Consider the following 18,297-nt stretch of genomic DNA (forward strand, 5'->3'; position numbering starts at 1 on the left):
GAGCAAATTTATAATGCGTTTCATGGTCCTCAGCAGCCCAGACCATTATACTTTCGCCACATTGATTGATTGCAGCCTTTAAAGCGGGGACGCGTGCGGGGACGTGAAGTTGCGCGCGTTGCTCCCTCCCAGACGTAATCGAAATGTCACCCACATACGTCCGCGATCTACCCAGAAATACGGGACTTGCAAACTTTATCGCTATCGGGTCATGGTACAAGGGCCTGTTGAGCGCTTGAATAAATTAACATTTTGGATTTGCAAAGCCACAAAATGTATCAAAATGAGTGCTACATGGATGGCTTAAATCAATTATGAGATGTGCTTTCTTGCTTGGACTCCAAGGCATCTGCAAGTTACACAGGTTACAGGCAATTTACATTGGCTGATGCGTTACGTTAAAGTGCAAAAGCAGGAAAACATGGTCATATGTAGCCTTGACCGAACTTCCCATCCTCGTCTCCGAAACCAGCTTTGAAGCTATCAGCAATTTGCATTAGGCATTATTGCGTAGACAACTATATGGTTCTGTCTCTTTCTGTGTGTGAACTTCCCACTTAGGCGATACTTATATCCTGAAGAGAGCCCTGTCCTGAAGTGCGCCGGCGCGTCCAGCAAGTATGTAGGCCGTGCATGCTTAAAGTAACGAATCAATTAAATATGGGCCATTTGACAAAGAAACAGAACCCTGCTATGAATGAAACTAAGGGTCACCCAACCTCTCCACGCCCCAGGCATGCCTGTCCGCCTTGCCTTACTCCATCAGCCAAGCGGCGGGTCCTGTCGTCTTGGGAGCATTCTGCGAGCCCTCCCTAAGCTGTATCATTCATCAGTCGAAAATTATCGCACATTTCTTGATGAATGGATATTCCATTATGGATGTTACAAGCTTCAGCGAGCTCGTACGGTTTAGACGAACCCGAAGGCTCATGAACCGCTTCAATCGCACAAGGAGCACGTCTGGTTCATCAACTCGATATGTTCAATCGTACGATAGTATGGGAAGCTCGTTTACCGTTGGCTGAGAGGCATTGTCACAGGCTTCCGATTCTGCTTTGTGATTTTACAAGGATTGGAGAAACACTTCATCTTTTGAAAATCAACGTAGCATAACATGGCCTGAAGGTCCATTTTACCTATGAACGCTCTCAGGAGAACAAGCGTCACTGGCTCACAAAGCCTCTAGGCTTTCTTTAAACTAACTATTTCCCTGTCTCCTACCTAGTAATCAACTACAAGTTCTGCACCGAATGTGCTTGAGGTGTCTTAAGCTCCTCTAGGCGACATGCTTCGGCGCAGTTTCATATTGTGCTTTTTATCTGTTACCACCTTATCAGTGCTGTGCTTAGGCATAGATGATGGACAAGGGTGGAAGAAAGTTAAGGGCTTGAAAGGGGCCATGTATGTTGAATTGACAGACAATAGGGCCTGCGTGAAGCTCATGACCAGCTCGGGTCCTCAAGGATGCGAAGGTAGGTAAACCTCCGCTTCGGAAAAGGAAAAAGGCTACCTCGCCCGCCAACGAGTAACGTTCCATCTCCTTACCATATACATACTACACGCTGAATCTCCAGCTCCAAACGAGGAGCTGGTCACTGCGCCACTGGTCCATAGGAAAGATTTGTGGATACCGTACAAAGGTAGGTCGTGACGGCTGTGGCTGCACACCGTGGGCCCAAGAATCCGCAGCCTTTCCCCAATCCTCCCCCCCCAGCAGCATTTCACGGCACAGTGCCAAGCCACCGCCGCACAGGCCGCAAAGTTATACACGGCAGCCTGCGATTGCCTTCACGGCCCATTCAAGAGCTTACTCCAGATCTGTTTGTCTGTCGGTTTGTCTATCTGTCTACCTTTGGAAACCGCCGCTCAAGTCTCCTTCAGCACATGATGACTGACGCGTGCGAAGCGCACGTGCACACACACACACACACACGTACACACGTACACACGCACACGCTCCTTTCCCCTCTCCCCGTCCCCGGGGGTCCCACCTTCCCTCCCTTCTCGCTCACCCCGTCAGGCCGTCCTATCTTCGCTTCTTGCACATAACTCCCCTCCCCCCACCCCCTCCATCCCTTCCCCCCTTCCCCCTTTCCCCCCTTCCCCCTTTCCCCCCTTCCCCCTTTCCCCCCTTCCCCCTTTCCCCCCTTCCCCCCTTCCCCCCTAGGCAAACGTGTGGTGGTGGTTCCTGCTGCTGAGGTGAGCACCCTGTTGTCGCTGCTGCTGTCGGATTCGGAGCTTCATAGTCGGGTGGCAGGTGTATTGGTGGACCCCACTGCGGGTGAGTGGGGTTAGGGAATGGGGGGTTGCGTGGTTTGACAGGTGGTGGGGGAAAAGACTCTCTTCTCCCGGGAGGTTGAGGGGAGATTGGGGCGTGTGTGTATGTGTGGAGGGGTGTGTGGAGGGGTGTTAGACGAAGCACTGACGGTTGAAGCTGACACCAGAGATAGACGGATAATCCGCACAGGATTAGATTAGATAGATACTGCAGCAGGAACATTTAAGAAGTTGCCAACCAGTCGTGACTTGGGAAGTAGTCGTCGTCGCGGCGACGTGGCTAGCTAGGTCACAAAAAAGAGTTACTAGCTGATGTGGGGGGTTGATGTGGGGGGGTTGATGTGGGGGTTGATGCGGTGTGTGTGTGATGTGGGGTGTGTGTGATGTGGGGGGGTGATGTGGGGGGAGTAACCACGGAGGGTTGAGGTGGGGCCCAATGCAGCTGCCGGCGCCCCATATGGAACGTACTGTCCTGTCGGATTCTGTACAACCAACACGGTATTGGACAGTGTACTGCCCACGTCAGCTAGGTAGGATTTGCAAGGATTGGATCCAGTATGGATTCGAGCACCTACATGGAGAGATCTATCTAACGGACTAACGAACTGATCACGGCAGGAAACTGTAAAAACGGAAACGAAACCGCCCAACCGTCTGTCGGCAGGTCGTCCGGCACACTATTCCACGGCAGCTAAGTTTCCAAGCGCCGAGTACGCGCTGTACGACAACCGGTCGTACCCCTGGAATCCATTCGGCGCGGGTTTTAACCGACAATTCTTTGGATTCCCGATGTACATGTTGACGAGCAGTATGGCCAATGAGGCAGCTCGCAGAGCATCGTATAATGCTGACAACGAGTTTAAGGTATGAACGGTACGGCAGAGAGTACGGCGGAGGTTACCATAGGTGAACCTGAGACACACGGCGGGGGGGGGGGTGATGGGAGCAGAAGGAGGAGGGGACTGGTTTTTAGGAGGCGACCAGCTCCCCTAACCCGCAATTACTAAATTTAGTAAAAAAAACCTATGCACCTGATGGTGAAGACGCCAAGGAAGTGCTGCGCGTGAAAAAGTTAAAACAAAAAAGCACCGAATCAGACAGGCTGTCTGCATGGATGCATTCACGCACTCATACATACACATACAAACGCACACACACGCGCGCACACGTGCACGCCATGCTTGTTCCCCGTCCGAACCCTCCTCCTCCACCTTTCCCCCCGTCCCACATACACACATACACACATACACACATACACACACAAACTCCCTGATCTGCCTGTTTTCTGGGTGCGGGGTTCCGGAGCTGCTACGTGCAGTTGGCAGTTGCAGCTGTATTTCCCGCTCTTTCCCCCCAAAACAAAACCACCACGCCGCTACAGGGAGGCCGTCACGTGGCTCGATTTGAGGTGCCCATGTCCGCCAAAGGGAACTCCGTACAATGCATAACTGAGCAAACGTGTCTTCCGGTGAGGGGGGGGAAGGCTGTCGTTTGGGGGGGAGTTGGGGTTTTGGGGGTTTAGGGGTTTTATTGACCCCGGGGTAAGGGGGCCCCTGCCGGGCCGTTTTAAAGGTCGGGGGGATCCTCTTCTCCTCCCTCTCAAATGAGTACTACGTGGGCCAATCCTGAACACATGCGTATATGTCCGCCTGTATGCATGTCCAGGCCAAATGTACGCTTGTGTGTGTACGTATGTCCGATTGCAGGTGGGCAGTTACGGTGTTTGGACCGCTCTTCCCGCTCTTCCCGACCCCTCCTACAACACCACCTCCCCCCGGCCCATCACATTACTGGTGGCGCAAATGGACAGTAACGCCTTATTTCACGAGCTGTCCAGGGTGGGTTGCTTGCGGGGGCAGGGGGGGAGGAGGGGGAGAGGAGGAGGGGGGAGGGGTTGGTGTAGGAATAATGCCACCAGCCAGGAAGGATGGATAGGGTCTTCCTCCCACCCCTCCCCCCCCCGTCCACCCCCCTCTCCTATCCTCCACCTTTCATATACATACATACATACATACATACATACATACATACATACATACATACATACATACATACTCACACATATACATATACGCACCCACCCCAGGGCGCCGGCACCTCCGTTTCCGGTCTCATATCCGCACTGGTAGCTCTGACACTGCTCGCTACAGCCAACGATACGGCCAGCTACAGCCGGCAACTGGCGTTTGTCGCACTCCCGGGTGCGGGGGAAGTGGGAGTGCATGTGTGTGTGGGGGGGTATGTGTATGGGTGTGTGTATGGGTGTATGTATGGGTGTGTTGGCTGGGTTTGTCTCAGGCACGCCCTTGGGGGGCCCGTCCTCCTTTTCCAGGTATCAAAGTCCTTTTTGTGGAGTTGTTGGTTGGGGTGACGGGTGGTTGATGGAGGTTTTAAGGTTTTTGACGGGGGGGAGGGAAAGCCGGTGCTTGAGTATATCTGCTCAAGTTACCCGCTGACCTCACTCCCGGCGGGCGGCCTCATTCCCCGCGGCCCTCTCCCCCGCCCCCGGCCCCGCCCTCACGTGCCCGTCCTAAGCTCGTACCAAACCCTCTGCCGTACGCATTTCGCAAACGCAGGTGAGGCGTTTGACTACATGGGCAGTAAGCGGCTGCTGTACGAGATGAATTTGAACTCGACGTTCGTACAGGGCTTGAGGCTAGATCTTATTGACCAGGTGTGCTCTGCTGGGGTATCGCCACCGTTGACCAGATCCACCCCGGTTTCGAAGAGGAGGAATAAATCAGTTGGGGGGGTTTGACTGGTTTAAATTTAAACCCACAAGTCAGCATATGTCAAATTCAAATTTAAATCCTCTTGGCGGCAAACAAACACAGTTCAGGACAAATCATCATATGCACATGAAATGATGGTGCTTAGCCATCTCGTTAGACGAAAGAAATTTCGCTTCTTTGAGATGCTCGAGATGTCGCGCGCTCATTTATTGCTATATTTTCCTGGTACCAGGCGAAAACCGAATCGAAAACAGGGTTTGTGCAGTCGCCCTTCTTGCAGATGATCTGTTGTGAGCCGTTTCCTCTCTATATATATATAGTATATTTTTCTCTATTTATATATATTTCTCTCTCTCTCTCTTCTCTTTTTCTGTCTCGTGTTGCTGTATTTTCACATTGTGTCTCACATATTTTCACTTCCTGACAAGTTTGGTGACCTTGGCGTTATGTTTGGTTATGCGCATACGCACACCCGCACTGCCTTCCGCGTCTCGTCCCCTGCGCACAACCAAATCCGTAAAACCAAACCCTTTCATGCACATCGTCCGCTCAAACCGATCCCGATCCCGCACCTCCCAACGCCGCGGAGGTGGTGGAGGTCGGGCAAATCGGCGCCGCATGGAACCCAGCCACCAATACCTCCACCTTCTACCTTCATACACAAAAAGGCGACAAGTACGGCAATACGACGGCGCTCGTAGAAGCCGCAACGGCGGCGGCAGCGGCGCCGTCAACAAACACCTCTTCGAATTCCTCCGAGCCTTCCCGGGTGGGTGGTAGTGGGTTAGTGTGGGTGGTGGTGATGATGATTATGAAGATGATGATGATCACCTCCATTATCACAGCAGCAGCCGCATTACCATCCTTCTCCGTTTGTTCACTCCCCCAAAACTCCCATCTGGCTGTCTGTCCGTCTGTCTATCTGCCAGCAGATCCGTGTCCAGCAGGCCAGTCCCGACACCCCCGGCATCCCGCCCTCCTCACTGATGGCCTTCCTGAGGGTCAAGAGCTCCCTGTCGGGCCTGCTGGTTGCGGACTTCGACACGGCGTTCAAGAACCCCTACTACCAGAGCGAGTTCGACGACGGCACCAACACCATTGGGGCCATGTTGGAGGTGTGCGTGTGCGCGGCGGTGGGCGGTTGGCGGGAGCCTGAAGTGGGAGAGGGGAAAAAGTAGGCGAGGCGGGTTGGGGACCTGTGGCTTTTCGCCTGGCTGCGCTGTTGTTGTTGATGGTGGTGGTGGTGGTGGCGGAGGGGGAAAGACGAACCACGTGAACGAGTGAAGCTGATGCCAAGCTGATAGACTGATGCGCCAGAAGTAAGGGAAGCGTAACTAACCAGTCGGCGCTTGTATTAACCCTAAAAACCCTAAGTCCTCGTGATGACGTCATCATGACGATAGCGGAAAACTACCTGCCTGGCCGCCGAGATTAGGACAAAGTGCGAAAAGAGATCTGATCGGAAAATCATCCGTAATATTTAAAAGGTAGGTGTAAAGGCAGCGGAGGGCAAAAAGCTGACGTGAGTTGAGAAAGCGGTGACGTAAGCTGGGAAAGAATGTGTTTGCCGGCCTGGCGGCGGTGAATTGAGGAACCTGGACAGAATTGGCTGATAGGTTCCCTCTCTCCCCCCCAAAAACGCCCGGCTGCGTCTCCACCCCCCACCCCACCTCCCAGGCTATTGTAGACGCGTCCCTACTGCTGGCCCGCACTCTGCACTCGCTGGCTATCGGCAACACCGCCGCCAGCACCAATATCACCACCAGCAACACGACTCTGTTTACAGACCGGGCTCTGGCCATCAATTTGGTTTACTGTCTGATGACGCAATCCCCTGGGCTGCAGTGTCCTCTGGCCTCGGAGTTGATGACGCCAGGTGTGTGTGTGTGTGTATGTAGGCGGGTGATAGCGGGGATGGGTGGGCTGGGGGTTTGGCTAAGGGGGGAAACCCTCCGGTAAGGCACCTTAAAACCAACGTACAAATGTGGCCGCGTCTGTAGCTGCAGCTGTAGCTGCGGCTGCCGGCATGTCTTTCCACAACCCTTTCCTCCCTAACACCTTTCCCCGTCCTTTTCCGCCCTCGCCTCTGTTCCCTTCCGTCGTCAGACATTATGCTGTTTTCCGACGGTTCCCTCTCCGCCGCCGTCGGGGCCTACCCCGGTGTCCTGGGCTGGCTGGCGGCGGCTAACCCCAAGGACCCCTAGTGAGCACCGCGGAGGGGGGGAGCCTTACACAGGCGTCGGAGGAACCGGACTGCCTACTAAGGGTTGTCGACTTCCGGAAAATGGAGAGATGCAACAGACAGGGGGTCATGTAGTTCATAGCAGTCCTGCGGTTCCGGATCCGCTCTCGCTGTCCTAATAATTTTCTGAGTAATAAAGGGTTTGGTTGCAGCGGTTGTACTACTACTAAGGGGTTTTTCCCTTAGCTTTACTTTTCATTTGGATGTTTTTCCTCGCCTGCCGCCTCAACCCTACAACGATCGGATTTTTGGATCAGCTCCTGGAGGATGTTTTGATTGATTGCTTCGCTGCAAAACGAACATTCTTGTTCGGACGAGTTGGGAGTTGGAGGACAACCTTTTCGCTGGCTCCTTGTCCTCTATGCGGCGCCTGCTGCCGCTGTCATGCTCCCTGTTGGCTGTTTCCCGTTGGTGTGAGGGGTGGGTGCTTTGGAAGTTCATGTGCGGGTGCATGTGAACCTCCCTATGCATCGGAGGTGATGCAACTCCCCCCTTAGAGGTGAAACTGCCCCCCTTCCAGTGCCGTACTCCCGAGTCCTGATTCTGGCAAGGTCTGACCTGCTGCACACGCCCTGCTGCTGTCCTGCACCCCCGACAAAACCCCCCGCAGCCTGAAACCCAACCTCCCACGATTCCTTTTCAACTACCTGGGGTTGATAACTGCCGTACCGCCGTCCAATACCTCAAACACGAGCTCCTGGGACGGGGCTCTGTGCGACCCGGGCGTCAATCGCTGTCCACTGCCGTACGCCTGCATCGGCTGGCGGTACGGCAGCAAGGACCCTGCGGGCATGGGTCGCTGCCGTAACACGACGACGAGCTTCGTACCGGCGTACAGCACACGGTACGGACATACTGGTGCGGTGTATAAGGAATGGAGGAGTGATGGTGGCGGCGGTCCCGAGTGACGATCAGGCCCATTGCAGTGTCGCACCTCCTCCGCCTTTCCTCGGCGCATTCTCCACACACCGGATGCGACTGTTGCATGCTGACAAAACTTTTCAATTTTTTAAACGCAACTTTTCAATGCTGCTGCTTTTCTCCATGGATTGAGCGCTGTTTCTTAGTGCGTGTGTGTATATGTGTGTGTTGTGTGCAGGTTGTCGTACGGCAAAGTGGGTCAGTGGTGGCGCTGGTCGGTCAGCAGCGCCTCTGCGAGTTGGGAGGCGGCTTACCAGTGGCCCCCGGACCCGCTGTGGGCGGAGTCCAACTGGCCAGAGAAGACACCCAAACTCACCATATTCCAGGAGGAGGCTGACACGGTGCGTGCGGTGCGGTGCGGCGTGGCGGTGGGGAGAGACGGGGGGATAGTCGGACAACATTGCGGATCGAACAACATGGGGAAGGGAAACGGTGTGTATGTGCGTATGTTACAAGTCCCCTGATATGCTCCATAATTCCTCACCCCCCACTACTCTCCCGCCTTCCCCCCTCCTCCTTGCTGTTGATAATACCGCCAACCACACCGCCCACCGCAGACTCAGGTGATCACGCTGGTTGTTGGGCTGCTGCTGACCGCAACCACGGCTGCCGTATCCTGGACGGGAGTGAAGATGTTCGAGCGACACCTCAAGATTCACTGAGTGGACCCGAGGGACAGCCTCTCCTGCCAGCAGCTGAGTACCATTCCCCCCCACCAGGAGAGTCACCCGGATCCCAGAGGCTCGTGAGGAGCCAGCAGGGGCCAGGGACGACTTCCTTGTGGATTGTTGCACTCCGGCATCCGTGATGGGTTGTGCGTGTATGTTTATCTGTTTGTCTGTTTGCTTACCGTTATCTCACAGGGTGGCCTCACACTGGCCATGGTGGTCTGGGGCTGGGTGGGGGTAATTTATCCTCTCTCTCCCCCCCCCCGGGGCCGGAGAGCCCTCAGGGGAAGATATCAACCCCGAAGAAGCTGGGTTCGCCGAAACCATGGGAGAGAGGGAGGGGCGTGAGGAGGGGGTGTCGCTGTTTCCTCCTTTTTCCAGCAGTGGGGGAGAGAGAGAGAGGGACGTGCGTTAAAGCACGCAAATGCGACCTGTGAATTCAGCTGTGTACCCCGAGGCCCGCCATCGGCTATGTACCGTCTCTGACTTGGTCTCCTTTGGGAAAGGTTGTCGCCTTTCGGTTATCCGCAATCTCAGGGGCTGCACACTCCTGGGAGTAGCCGGAAGGGGTGGGGCTCGGGAACTGGTGGGGTGCAGGGGACCGTCCCTTCATAGGTCGCCCTCTCGCCGTCAGATACACGGATATCGGCAGGCAGACAGACAGTAGGAAACGGGCGTGCGGCAGCAGAGACTCGGACACTTCGACAGGCAAACAATCCGGGCGGAAGGAAAGGAACCAAAAACCTCAAGGCTGCAGCCGCATCAACAAAGACAAAAATGTGCCAGAGCGAAAGCCGCAAAGCACCCCATCATTGCAAAGCAGCCCACTACCTTTACTCGCAACGAACCTGGGGTCCAGGGCGCCCCACCCCCACGCACACTCACACACACCAGGAGAGGAAGGCATGTAGCGCAGTCGCTTCACCCGCTTCACAGCAGCCTCCAGCACAGCCATTTCCATATGGGGCCCATCTCGAAACTGCCATTTGACACCTGGCAGTATCGAGGGCCGCCTCCCTCTTAATTAAATCAGCTGTCGCTGGCAGACTTCAAACCTTTGAGAAAGCGAAGTTTGGAGGTCTCTGGCAATGCGGCGTACGGCAGGCTGCTACACAAACGAGGGGAAAAGCGTTCCCCGACCCCTCGAGGTCGCCACGCAGAGGTAGACAGCTGCTGGTGGAGGTGGAGGCTGGTGGGAGGTGGCCGCGGGCCAGGTTGGCCACCAAGTGTGTTAATGCTGCAGAGAGGACAACTTGGATGTGGGTGGCGCCAAGGACGTGTACTCGTGTACCGACGGGGCCATAGATTACACCATTCCGTCGTCCTATACGGCCTCCTGCAGTCTGGCATGGCGGCAGCAGCAGGGGCTGGCCATCATACTGGATGCTGATGCGTTTGGGGTTCTATGTACTGTGTGTGTGTAAGTTCTAGATGGTGATCCTGGGGACCGCCGCTGATAAGAGGTAGGACGCTGAGGGATCGGAGAATGTAGCATGTTACAAGGCTTGGTGTAAGCGCGCGACCCGGCAATAGGCACCGCACTAAGCTCCCAACTTGCAATGAAGCGAAGGTACTGTTTTGTGCCAGAAGTATCGCGCCGCATGTTTACATCCAAGATGTGTGAAACAGGGGGGTATATCTTCGCCCGTGGTAGCTACCCTGCGAAACCCTTCCTTCCCCGGTATTTCGGGGCACCCTTATCCAGTTACCCTAGTCAACTTCTCAGTGGATCGCTCAGGTTCCGCACCCACCACCAGCATCCAACGGAATCTGCCGGGTCGACAGCGGCCCAACTCCATTCCTGGTCGGCTCGCAGGTTAACTTTATCCCCGGTCATCACCGTCCATGAACTAGAGACGCATTACCTTACACCATGTTCATCACATTGCTTGTATTTTCAGCATACTTTTAACTGCTGACCGCGGCATGTCGGCAGCATCTCCAGCGGTCGACAACTCACGTTGGCCGGCATGCTGACCGGTCGTAAAGCCACTGCTGAGCCCCCAGCAACATAAATTGTAGCGGAAGAGCCGTTACTTGGGCCATCGGGCAGCACCGGTGAAGCTCCAGGTCTGCATTTCCCAGCACCACCACCTCCCATCTCCGGAAACACCAGCACTGTGGCCCTTCCTCCACAGAAGAAAAGGCGCACTCAAGCCAACACCGCCGCCACCGGTCCCACTCAGCAGCCAGCACCTCTCCTGCCCGCCAACCCCAACACCACCGCCCCCGAACAGCAGCCGGCAACACTCCTGCCCCCCGCCACCCCCAATGCCACCGCCAACCCGCAACGGAAGCGCACCAAGTCCACCAATAAGATCGATGCCGTTGGTGTGCCCCCGGGGTTTGAGCAGCCTCATATTCCCAACGAGGACATTGTTTGGCTGACTGACGCTTGTGGTGGTGATTTCAAGAGCTGTGCCTATGCACTTCAGGGCTCGACGACTTTTTTTGCGACACGCATAAGGAGAGTAAAATCACCATTTCCCGCACGAACTGGGATCGCTCAGCTTACACCCGGCACGAGGCCTCCCACTCCCACAAAGCGGCTGATGACCAGTACACGCAGGACCAGCAGCAACAGCAAACTGACAAGCACCTGGCCATGACCGAGGTTGCCGACAATCCCTTGTTGGCTCTGTTTTGTGGCGCATACATGGTCCTGTACCAAGCCATGCCTTTCACTCACTTCCCAACGATCTGTGAATACATGGACTGGCTTATAGTACCAAACATCACCGGCTTAAGCTCAACGAGGGTCTTCTTGTGAAGCTGAGTATGTCGGGGTCCTTGAAGAAGGAGGATGCAATGTTGAAGGGGGCAATGGCCAAGTACAAGTCCTCCACTAGGATGCACCTCTACACGCACATCGCCGATAAGGTCGAGAATATCCTTCACGACCCGCGCTTCAACCGCATGCGGTCGGCTTTGTGAGGATGAATAGCTCGGGGGCGACACTAACTGCATGGCGCAAGAACTTGCTTGGCAACGTCCCCTTGTCCCCACCCTGTAAAACGATCGGCCTGCAATGTGTACAGAACGTGGGGCCCTGAAATGCTGTCTCTTTTGGCGCCGGAAGGCGCAAATTTTTTTTAGGTTTATTGATCGAAATTATGCCCTCCCGCAGCCGTAGAAACCGATTTGCCGACCTCTGGTCTAGGTTAAGAAACGGATTGAAGTACGACATTTGCCATTCCGTGCATAAAATGCAAAAACGAGGATTGCCAGACATTTAAAAGACTATCGAGTATCAACATGAAGGCCTTGCAGCACATTTGAACGACACCCACGGTGTGGTGCATAATGCCGAACAAGAAGCACAAAGCTTCCACAGAACACTTGAAACCTACAGCCTTTATAAAGGATAACCTTCCAACATATCAATCAGGCTTTTTATGAGGCGTCGTGAAAAGTGTTAATCCGAGATTGTCAATTTGATACCTGGTGGCCACTAGGTAGCAAATGTTTCTCACCAAGTTTTAGCTTTTAGTATAGGAATAATGCTCGCATTTCATAGCATGTGTATCTATAATTAATCCGCGAAGCGCGTGAATACGGGCGGAAATCTCTCCACTAATCGCGCCCGCCTAATCCGTCCTAATCCGCGCGATGTTTCCATATGCGACGGATTAAGCCTTAATCCGCGACTTTTAATCCAAGTGGAAACACCCCCGAAACCCTAGTATCCAAAATGTATGCATGCATCAGGACCTTGCTGCTGGAGCAAGTGAAAATCAGGAGTAGAGATACGTAACCGACTCGATTGCAGAAGTAGGACAATTTGCCGTTTACGAAAGCTCCTCTGCAGCCCGAAGGACCGCCCGACGGCCGGAGCCGACAGTACATGTTGCGGTCGCGAGCTAAGACCGCGCTATGGGCTCATATGGACGGGTAATACAGAAGTGGACTTGTCATCAAAACCTGAAATACTCCTTTTGCAGGTGTCTGGCGGGGACATATTCGGGCTCGTCAACCGTAATCTACGAACCCAGGATAAGTTACTGGGAAATAGTACACGGTCAAAATGCAAAGCTTCATCCTGAAATTCGTGCACATATTTGCCGCACTTCGTCAGGTAATGGAATCTTAATCGGTTTCTTAATTTTGTACGCATGGCGAATATGCTTATCCCCCGGTACGGCAGGCAGGTTTTATCCTTTGCACGTGAAGCATCAAAACAAGCGAAAAAACGAATTATGCTGTATATGAACTCGATGTTTTAACGACACGACAGGTCTATATAATCTGTTACCTATCTAAAGCTTTCGTTGCGCGCCTGCACGGAACCTGTTGGACGACATAACCTACCAGCAAGCGCCCACGCCTGGAAACTGAAAGGAGAATATATTACAACAGGGAAGCAAGGTAGGCAGCTTCGGGGGAAGCGAAGTCAGTGGTGCTACGCTATCGGACAGGCTAAACCCGTCCGCGTCCCACCTCTCTTCGCTAATCTGCAGATGTATCCAAATCATTGGGATGATTATATGGTAAGTTGAATGCTTCGCTACCGTGAGTAATTTCCGGCGCTTTTGCAAGGTTATTGCTAGACCGCCGCGCCGAATCGGCCAATTGCCGGCGCGAGTGCAATTGGATGAATTGATCCACTTCGTCGTTAACATGACGAAGTAGAAAAAATGAAAGCGTATGATTATTTAGGAAACGAGCTTCCACCTTCAATTTGTCCCCTGCCGCGTCCGCAGTGGCTGGTCATTGTTGGTTTCGTGGTGTCATTCATCATGGCTGCTGGCATTGGCGCAAATGACGGTAAGAGGTAGACGGCGTAGTTTCAGGCGTAATTGTGAATTTGTGTCTTGGCTGCGTTCCTTGTCGTCGGACATAAGTTATGCCAACGTTTCAGCCTATTAAACCAGTCAACATCTCAAAGTGGCGAATGCTTACAAAATATGTTTGAATTCTTAACCACTTTTTTGGTCCGTGTTTTACGGCTTTACAGTTGCAAACGCTTTCGGTACATCTGTCGGCGCCAAGACTATTACGCTCAAGCAGGCTTGCTTGATCGCCGCCGTTTTTGAATTTGCTGGGGCTGTTGGCCTGGGCGGCGAAGTGACAAAAACTATTGCAGGCTCCATAGCACGGCCCGCTGCATTCCAAGCGGAGCCCGAAATTTTTGCGTGAGTATTGGATATTGCTAGAGAGATTCTCCTTGGATGCACCTTCCCCTTATCCTTACAAACACCCGTTCATGCAGGTACGGCATGACGGTGGCCCTCATTGCCGCGTCATCATGGGTATTCCTTGCTACGTACTGGAGCCTCGCCGTTAGCACTACACACTCTGTTAGTAAGTTAAACACGTCAGGAGCACCTTATTCCTGTGACTGGGTCCTTACCTAATAATGTACGGGCCGCCGAGCGAAGCTATGCTAATTCATGTACAACACTGTTGGTTATTGCAGTTGGTGCCATCATGGGCTTCGGCTTGGTTTGGGGTGGCAGCGGTGCCATCGTCTGGAATGACCACATAACGGTAAATTCCTAAAGGCTGGCATTTGTTTCGGCTCACAAGTCAAAAACTGTGTGATCCCCGGCGCATCTCATCATCACTTGCCCCTCCCGCCCCCACCCAACATCCTATCCGCTGCCCCTGGCAACGAATCATCGGATCGGGATCCGATCACGGCTCTGCGTGCATCAGGAGTTTCCTTACTCGAAGGTGAGAACCACATCAGCTATACATTATATATTTATTTGTGGACCTAATACCTGTCGAAGCAGTCATTCCACAGGGCGGGGTGAATTCTCACTCGTCAAGTATCTCATCTTAAGTCTACCTGTAAAACTTTAATTATCTCAAGATCGCGCCCTAGGATAATAGAAAGAGGACAGTCCCTATCGAATACACCGCGACACGATCCGCATGTAGACCAAGAAAAGTCTTCCGACGTACGTAACGGTGCTGATGTTAGGTATATTAGCTAACGATTATATGAATTCATAGTACGGATTCAACAGGCGGCTGTTCGACTCCAGACATATTGTGTTCGTGGTTTCTATAGAGGGTTCCAGACTCACGAAGATATATTGCACATGCTACTAACGCTGGAACGCGCGCGCGCAGGGATTGGTGCCGGTCATCTGCTCGTGGTTCGTCTCGCCCATCATGTCGGGCATCGTCGCGTCCTTCCTCTTTGCTCTAAATCGGGGCGTTATCCTTCGCCGCGAAAACAGCACGAATTTGGGTAGGTCGCTCTCCCAATTAGCTAGCACGCGTAAAACAGCCCTCGTCGTCATCCTGACATATGGATCAGCATTAAGGATTAATAATGGGTTACTAATGGACCTCCATAATTTACTGACGGATGTCCAAACCCTTGGATTATCTGTATGTATCAAATTCGTTCAAAGTTGGGGAGTTCCGGTTTGATGTGCCTTTCGCGCGCGTTCTTCACCCACCGTACCGATATGATGAGCATGCTCATGCAAAGATGCCGAAGAATTGAACAAACATTAGTCAAAGCTTGATGCCTTACTATTATACCCTACCAGCTCATTATCAGGTGAGGCATAACGGATTCAACTTGTACCGACAGAGCGGCCGCCGCCGCCTTACGTGTACAAAGCAAGGTTTTAACTTCCTGCTGACGTCATTATATTGGTGGTTCACTACTAACCCCATGTAACATCGCATGGTGCCAGCTGCACCGAGGAATTTGCAACTAACCTGCGTTATCCTTTTTTGATCCGCAGCTATCTACATGTACCCTGTCCTGGTAGGCATCACGGTATTTATCAAGTAAGTAGTCGTGTATATACAACAGCGCTCGTTTGGCGTTCCAACTAGACGGGATCTATGCCCGCTGGTCTCCTAACATAAACGAAGTCGCAACTGGGGGGCTCTTCCTGCCGACCGAACGAACCGAGTATGTATGTATGTATGTATATGTGCGTTCTTCAAGGACTGTGCGTGTATGTTAACTCCCTTGTCGGTGGACACAGTCTTATTTCGTCGCCTCGCTCTGAACAACCTCCTCCCCGCCCCTGAATGAATGCAGCGTGTTCTTTGTGATCTTCAAGGGCGCTAAGAATGTGGCGCACTGGGAAAGCAACAAGGCCGCCTGGGTTGCGGCGTGCATTGCCGCTGCTTGCATGCTACTGGCAGCTTTCCCTGGCATTCCACTGCTACGTTGGGCCGTAAAACGCGACATGGAAAGGTATGTACGAGATAATCACGAGATCCATTGGCGATGCGCACTGATAATAATGCTGGATGCATGCCGAATTATAATAATAAGTATCAGATTATTCAGTTTCGCTTCCTGTAGATGAGTGGCGAGATGCTCGGGTTAGCACGTACATATGTAGTTTTGCGACAGTTTGCTTCTGGCTATCCATTTTGGTGCCGTGCAGCTGCACACTTTTCCTCGTACCCGTCTTGTCTAGTGTCACCCTTTAGAATATCTTTCGTGTATTTATCGGAGCGTAGGGCGGCGCAGAAGGCTGCCGATGCTGAAGCCAACGCCGAGAAAACCAAAGACGATATGGAGGAGCCGGAGCCCACTTCCAAGGCCTTGAAGATGTTCAACAGTCTTAAGAAGATGGCCACGCGGGGTTTGTCTCAAGATATCCACGCGGTAAGAGATAAAATTGTGGATTGCTCTGATCTTGATCACCACCGCCCTGGGAAATGTGTGTGTGTGTGTTACATGGTTGGGGGTGCGTGACCCCATACCTGTAAGACTACCCATACGAGCCGAAGGCCCAAGGGCAATACTACAACGCCTAAAAGCCACGGAGAAAAGAAAAAACACCGCACATCAGCCCAGACTAGCGTTCAAAGGGGGTAATTGAGTTTCGGTGAGCCCACATACGTTCCAACATCCTCGCCAGGCGTGCGGGTTCCCATTGCATGGCCTCCAACATACTCTGTTGATGATCGAATCCCTCTTCAGCACGAATATCATTATAGGCTGGGCATTCCAATAACACGTGTTTTTCATCCTCAATTCGGCTATTAGGACCACAACAGTGGCAAAACCGCTGCCCCCTGGGGACATGGTACTTGCCCCTTCGTGCTCTGTTCGCCTCCAAAGCCCAGCAACATAAACGAAACTGCATTAGCTTACGATGTGCTAAACGAGGAATGAAAACCTTAGCATGTGTTGGCCACATGACGGCTGCGGCTCCCGAAAAGGGCAGCCCCATCCAGTGCTTATACTTCGCCATTTGCACTCCCGGTTGCTTCCCATCTGATGGGTACTCCTCTGGCAAGACAGTCAGACGCGTATGGTCCCAGCCGCTCATCAAACGCTCTCTTAGTGCCGTTATTATCACTCCTTCTGGTAGAGGTCTACTCAACAACCAGTCAACACGCTCCTTTACCCCCACGACTTCTTGCGGTATTCCGCTCCAAATGTTGCACTCCAAGAAGGAAAACAGTCGTAACATTGAGATTCCCCAACCCTCCCATTCCGGGTTGGTCAGGGCATCGGTTATCTCCTGCCGTAAAACTGCATGAGCAATGGATCCCACTTGCTTTTGAAGGCGGTTCCAGAAACGGAGAATCTGCTTCACCATGTAATATTGTAAGGGAAGTTCAGCCAGCTCCGCGTACAACAGCCTGTGGGATGGCCGTGCCGTCCCCACTACCTGCCTCATGAATAAAATCTGCAGCTGGACTGCACTATCCTTCAAACAGGCTTCGAACATGCCCTCCGCAAGGTTGGCTTTATCCCGACGCCTTCCCGCCCTGTCCACGACCTCTGCCAGCGCAAAAGGGCCCCACGCCTGGCAGCCATACAACAGAATTGCTCGGACTTGGGTTGCAAAACACCGCATTCGCACATCGGGGGCAAACAGCTTCATTTTGTCCAGCTTTGCGCTTAAGGAAAACATAGCGGACCGACCTGTATCACACAACTGCTGACGGCACGCACTAAAAGGCCGTTCTGGCCCATATACCAAGCCCAGATAGCGAGCGCTATCTTTGGCAGGTACTACCTGGCCTGATAGCCGTAACTGTTGACATCTCCCGCTAAGTTCCGACTGCTGGGTGCCGTCACATGCAAAAACAAGCCTTTCACACTTTGAGACATTTGGTCGCATCCCAAAAGCTTCACAAAACAAGTCCACAAGATGTAGCAACTCAGACATTCGCTCTACTGACGTCGCTAGCAGACTAACATCGTCTGCATACAACAGTATGGAGACGCGCTTGCTGTCCACAAGGGGTGCGTCACACTTACGTGCACCAGCTTCTACAAGGTCATGAGTATCAATCAGATCGGCTAGTGTCTCGATGAAGAGTCCAAACAACTCCGTAGATAAAGGACACCCTTGCTTCACTCCTTGCTTAGACTCAAACTCCCCCCCCACTTTCTCATTTACCTTCATCACCATGGACACCTTCTCGTACGCTTTTCTCAGAGCACCTAGCATGGGGCCGCTAATCCCCCTCTCCTGCAACCGAAGCCACATGTGCTCGCGAGGCACCCTATCAA

The 18,297-nt window shown here is 53.1% G+C and overlaps 2 protein-coding genes across 2 annotated transcripts in view; both read left to right on the forward strand.

Annotated features, from left to right (window-relative positions):
- Positions 1-1,053: 1,053 nt before the first annotated feature.
- VOLCADRAFT_103599 (uncharacterized protein) lies at positions 1,054-8,834 on the forward strand (the record flags this gene model as incomplete). The annotated part of the gene is made up of 15 exons (XM_002947649.1): positions 1,054-1,472; positions 1,575-1,640; positions 2,168-2,281; positions 2,942-3,141; positions 3,659-3,745; positions 3,984-4,115; positions 4,364-4,478; positions 4,854-4,951; positions 5,599-5,778; positions 5,942-6,142; positions 6,687-6,885; positions 7,116-7,212; positions 7,862-8,095; positions 8,351-8,513; positions 8,730-8,834. Exons 1-15 carry the CDS (start codon positions 1,286-1,288, stop codon positions 8,832-8,834), a joined length of 2,178 nt encoding a protein of 725 aa, XP_002947695.1. The 5' UTR covers positions 1,054-1,285.
- A 4,277-nt stretch (positions 8,835-13,111) lies between these two features.
- Positions 13,112-18,297, forward strand: part of VOLCADRAFT_79831 (uncharacterized protein) — a 9,150-nt gene continuing 3,964 nt past the window's right edge. The window contains exons 1-11 of the mRNA XM_002947650.1: positions 13,112-13,205; positions 13,298-13,327; positions 13,541-13,604; positions 13,795-13,972; positions 14,050-14,141; positions 14,257-14,327; positions 14,496-14,513; positions 14,919-15,039; positions 15,548-15,593; positions 15,853-16,015; positions 16,279-16,431. Of these exons, the coding sequence (XP_002947696.1) occupies positions 13,298-13,327; positions 13,541-13,604; positions 13,795-13,972; positions 14,050-14,141; positions 14,257-14,327; positions 14,496-14,513; positions 14,919-15,039; positions 15,548-15,593; positions 15,853-16,015; positions 16,279-16,431 (936 nt within the window). The 5' untranslated portion in view covers positions 13,112-13,205. The remainder of the gene's footprint in view (positions 13,206-13,297; positions 13,328-13,540; positions 13,605-13,794; positions 13,973-14,049; positions 14,142-14,256; positions 14,328-14,495; positions 14,514-14,918; positions 15,040-15,547; positions 15,594-15,852; positions 16,016-16,278; positions 16,432-18,297) is intronic.

Source organism: Volvox carteri (genome assembly GCF_000143455.1).
Source record: "Volvox carteri f. nagariensis unplaced genomic scaffold VOLCAscaffold_7, whole genome shotgun sequence".
NCBI lineage: Eukaryota > Viridiplantae > Chlorophyta > Chlorophyceae > Chlamydomonadales > Volvocaceae > Volvox > Volvox carteri.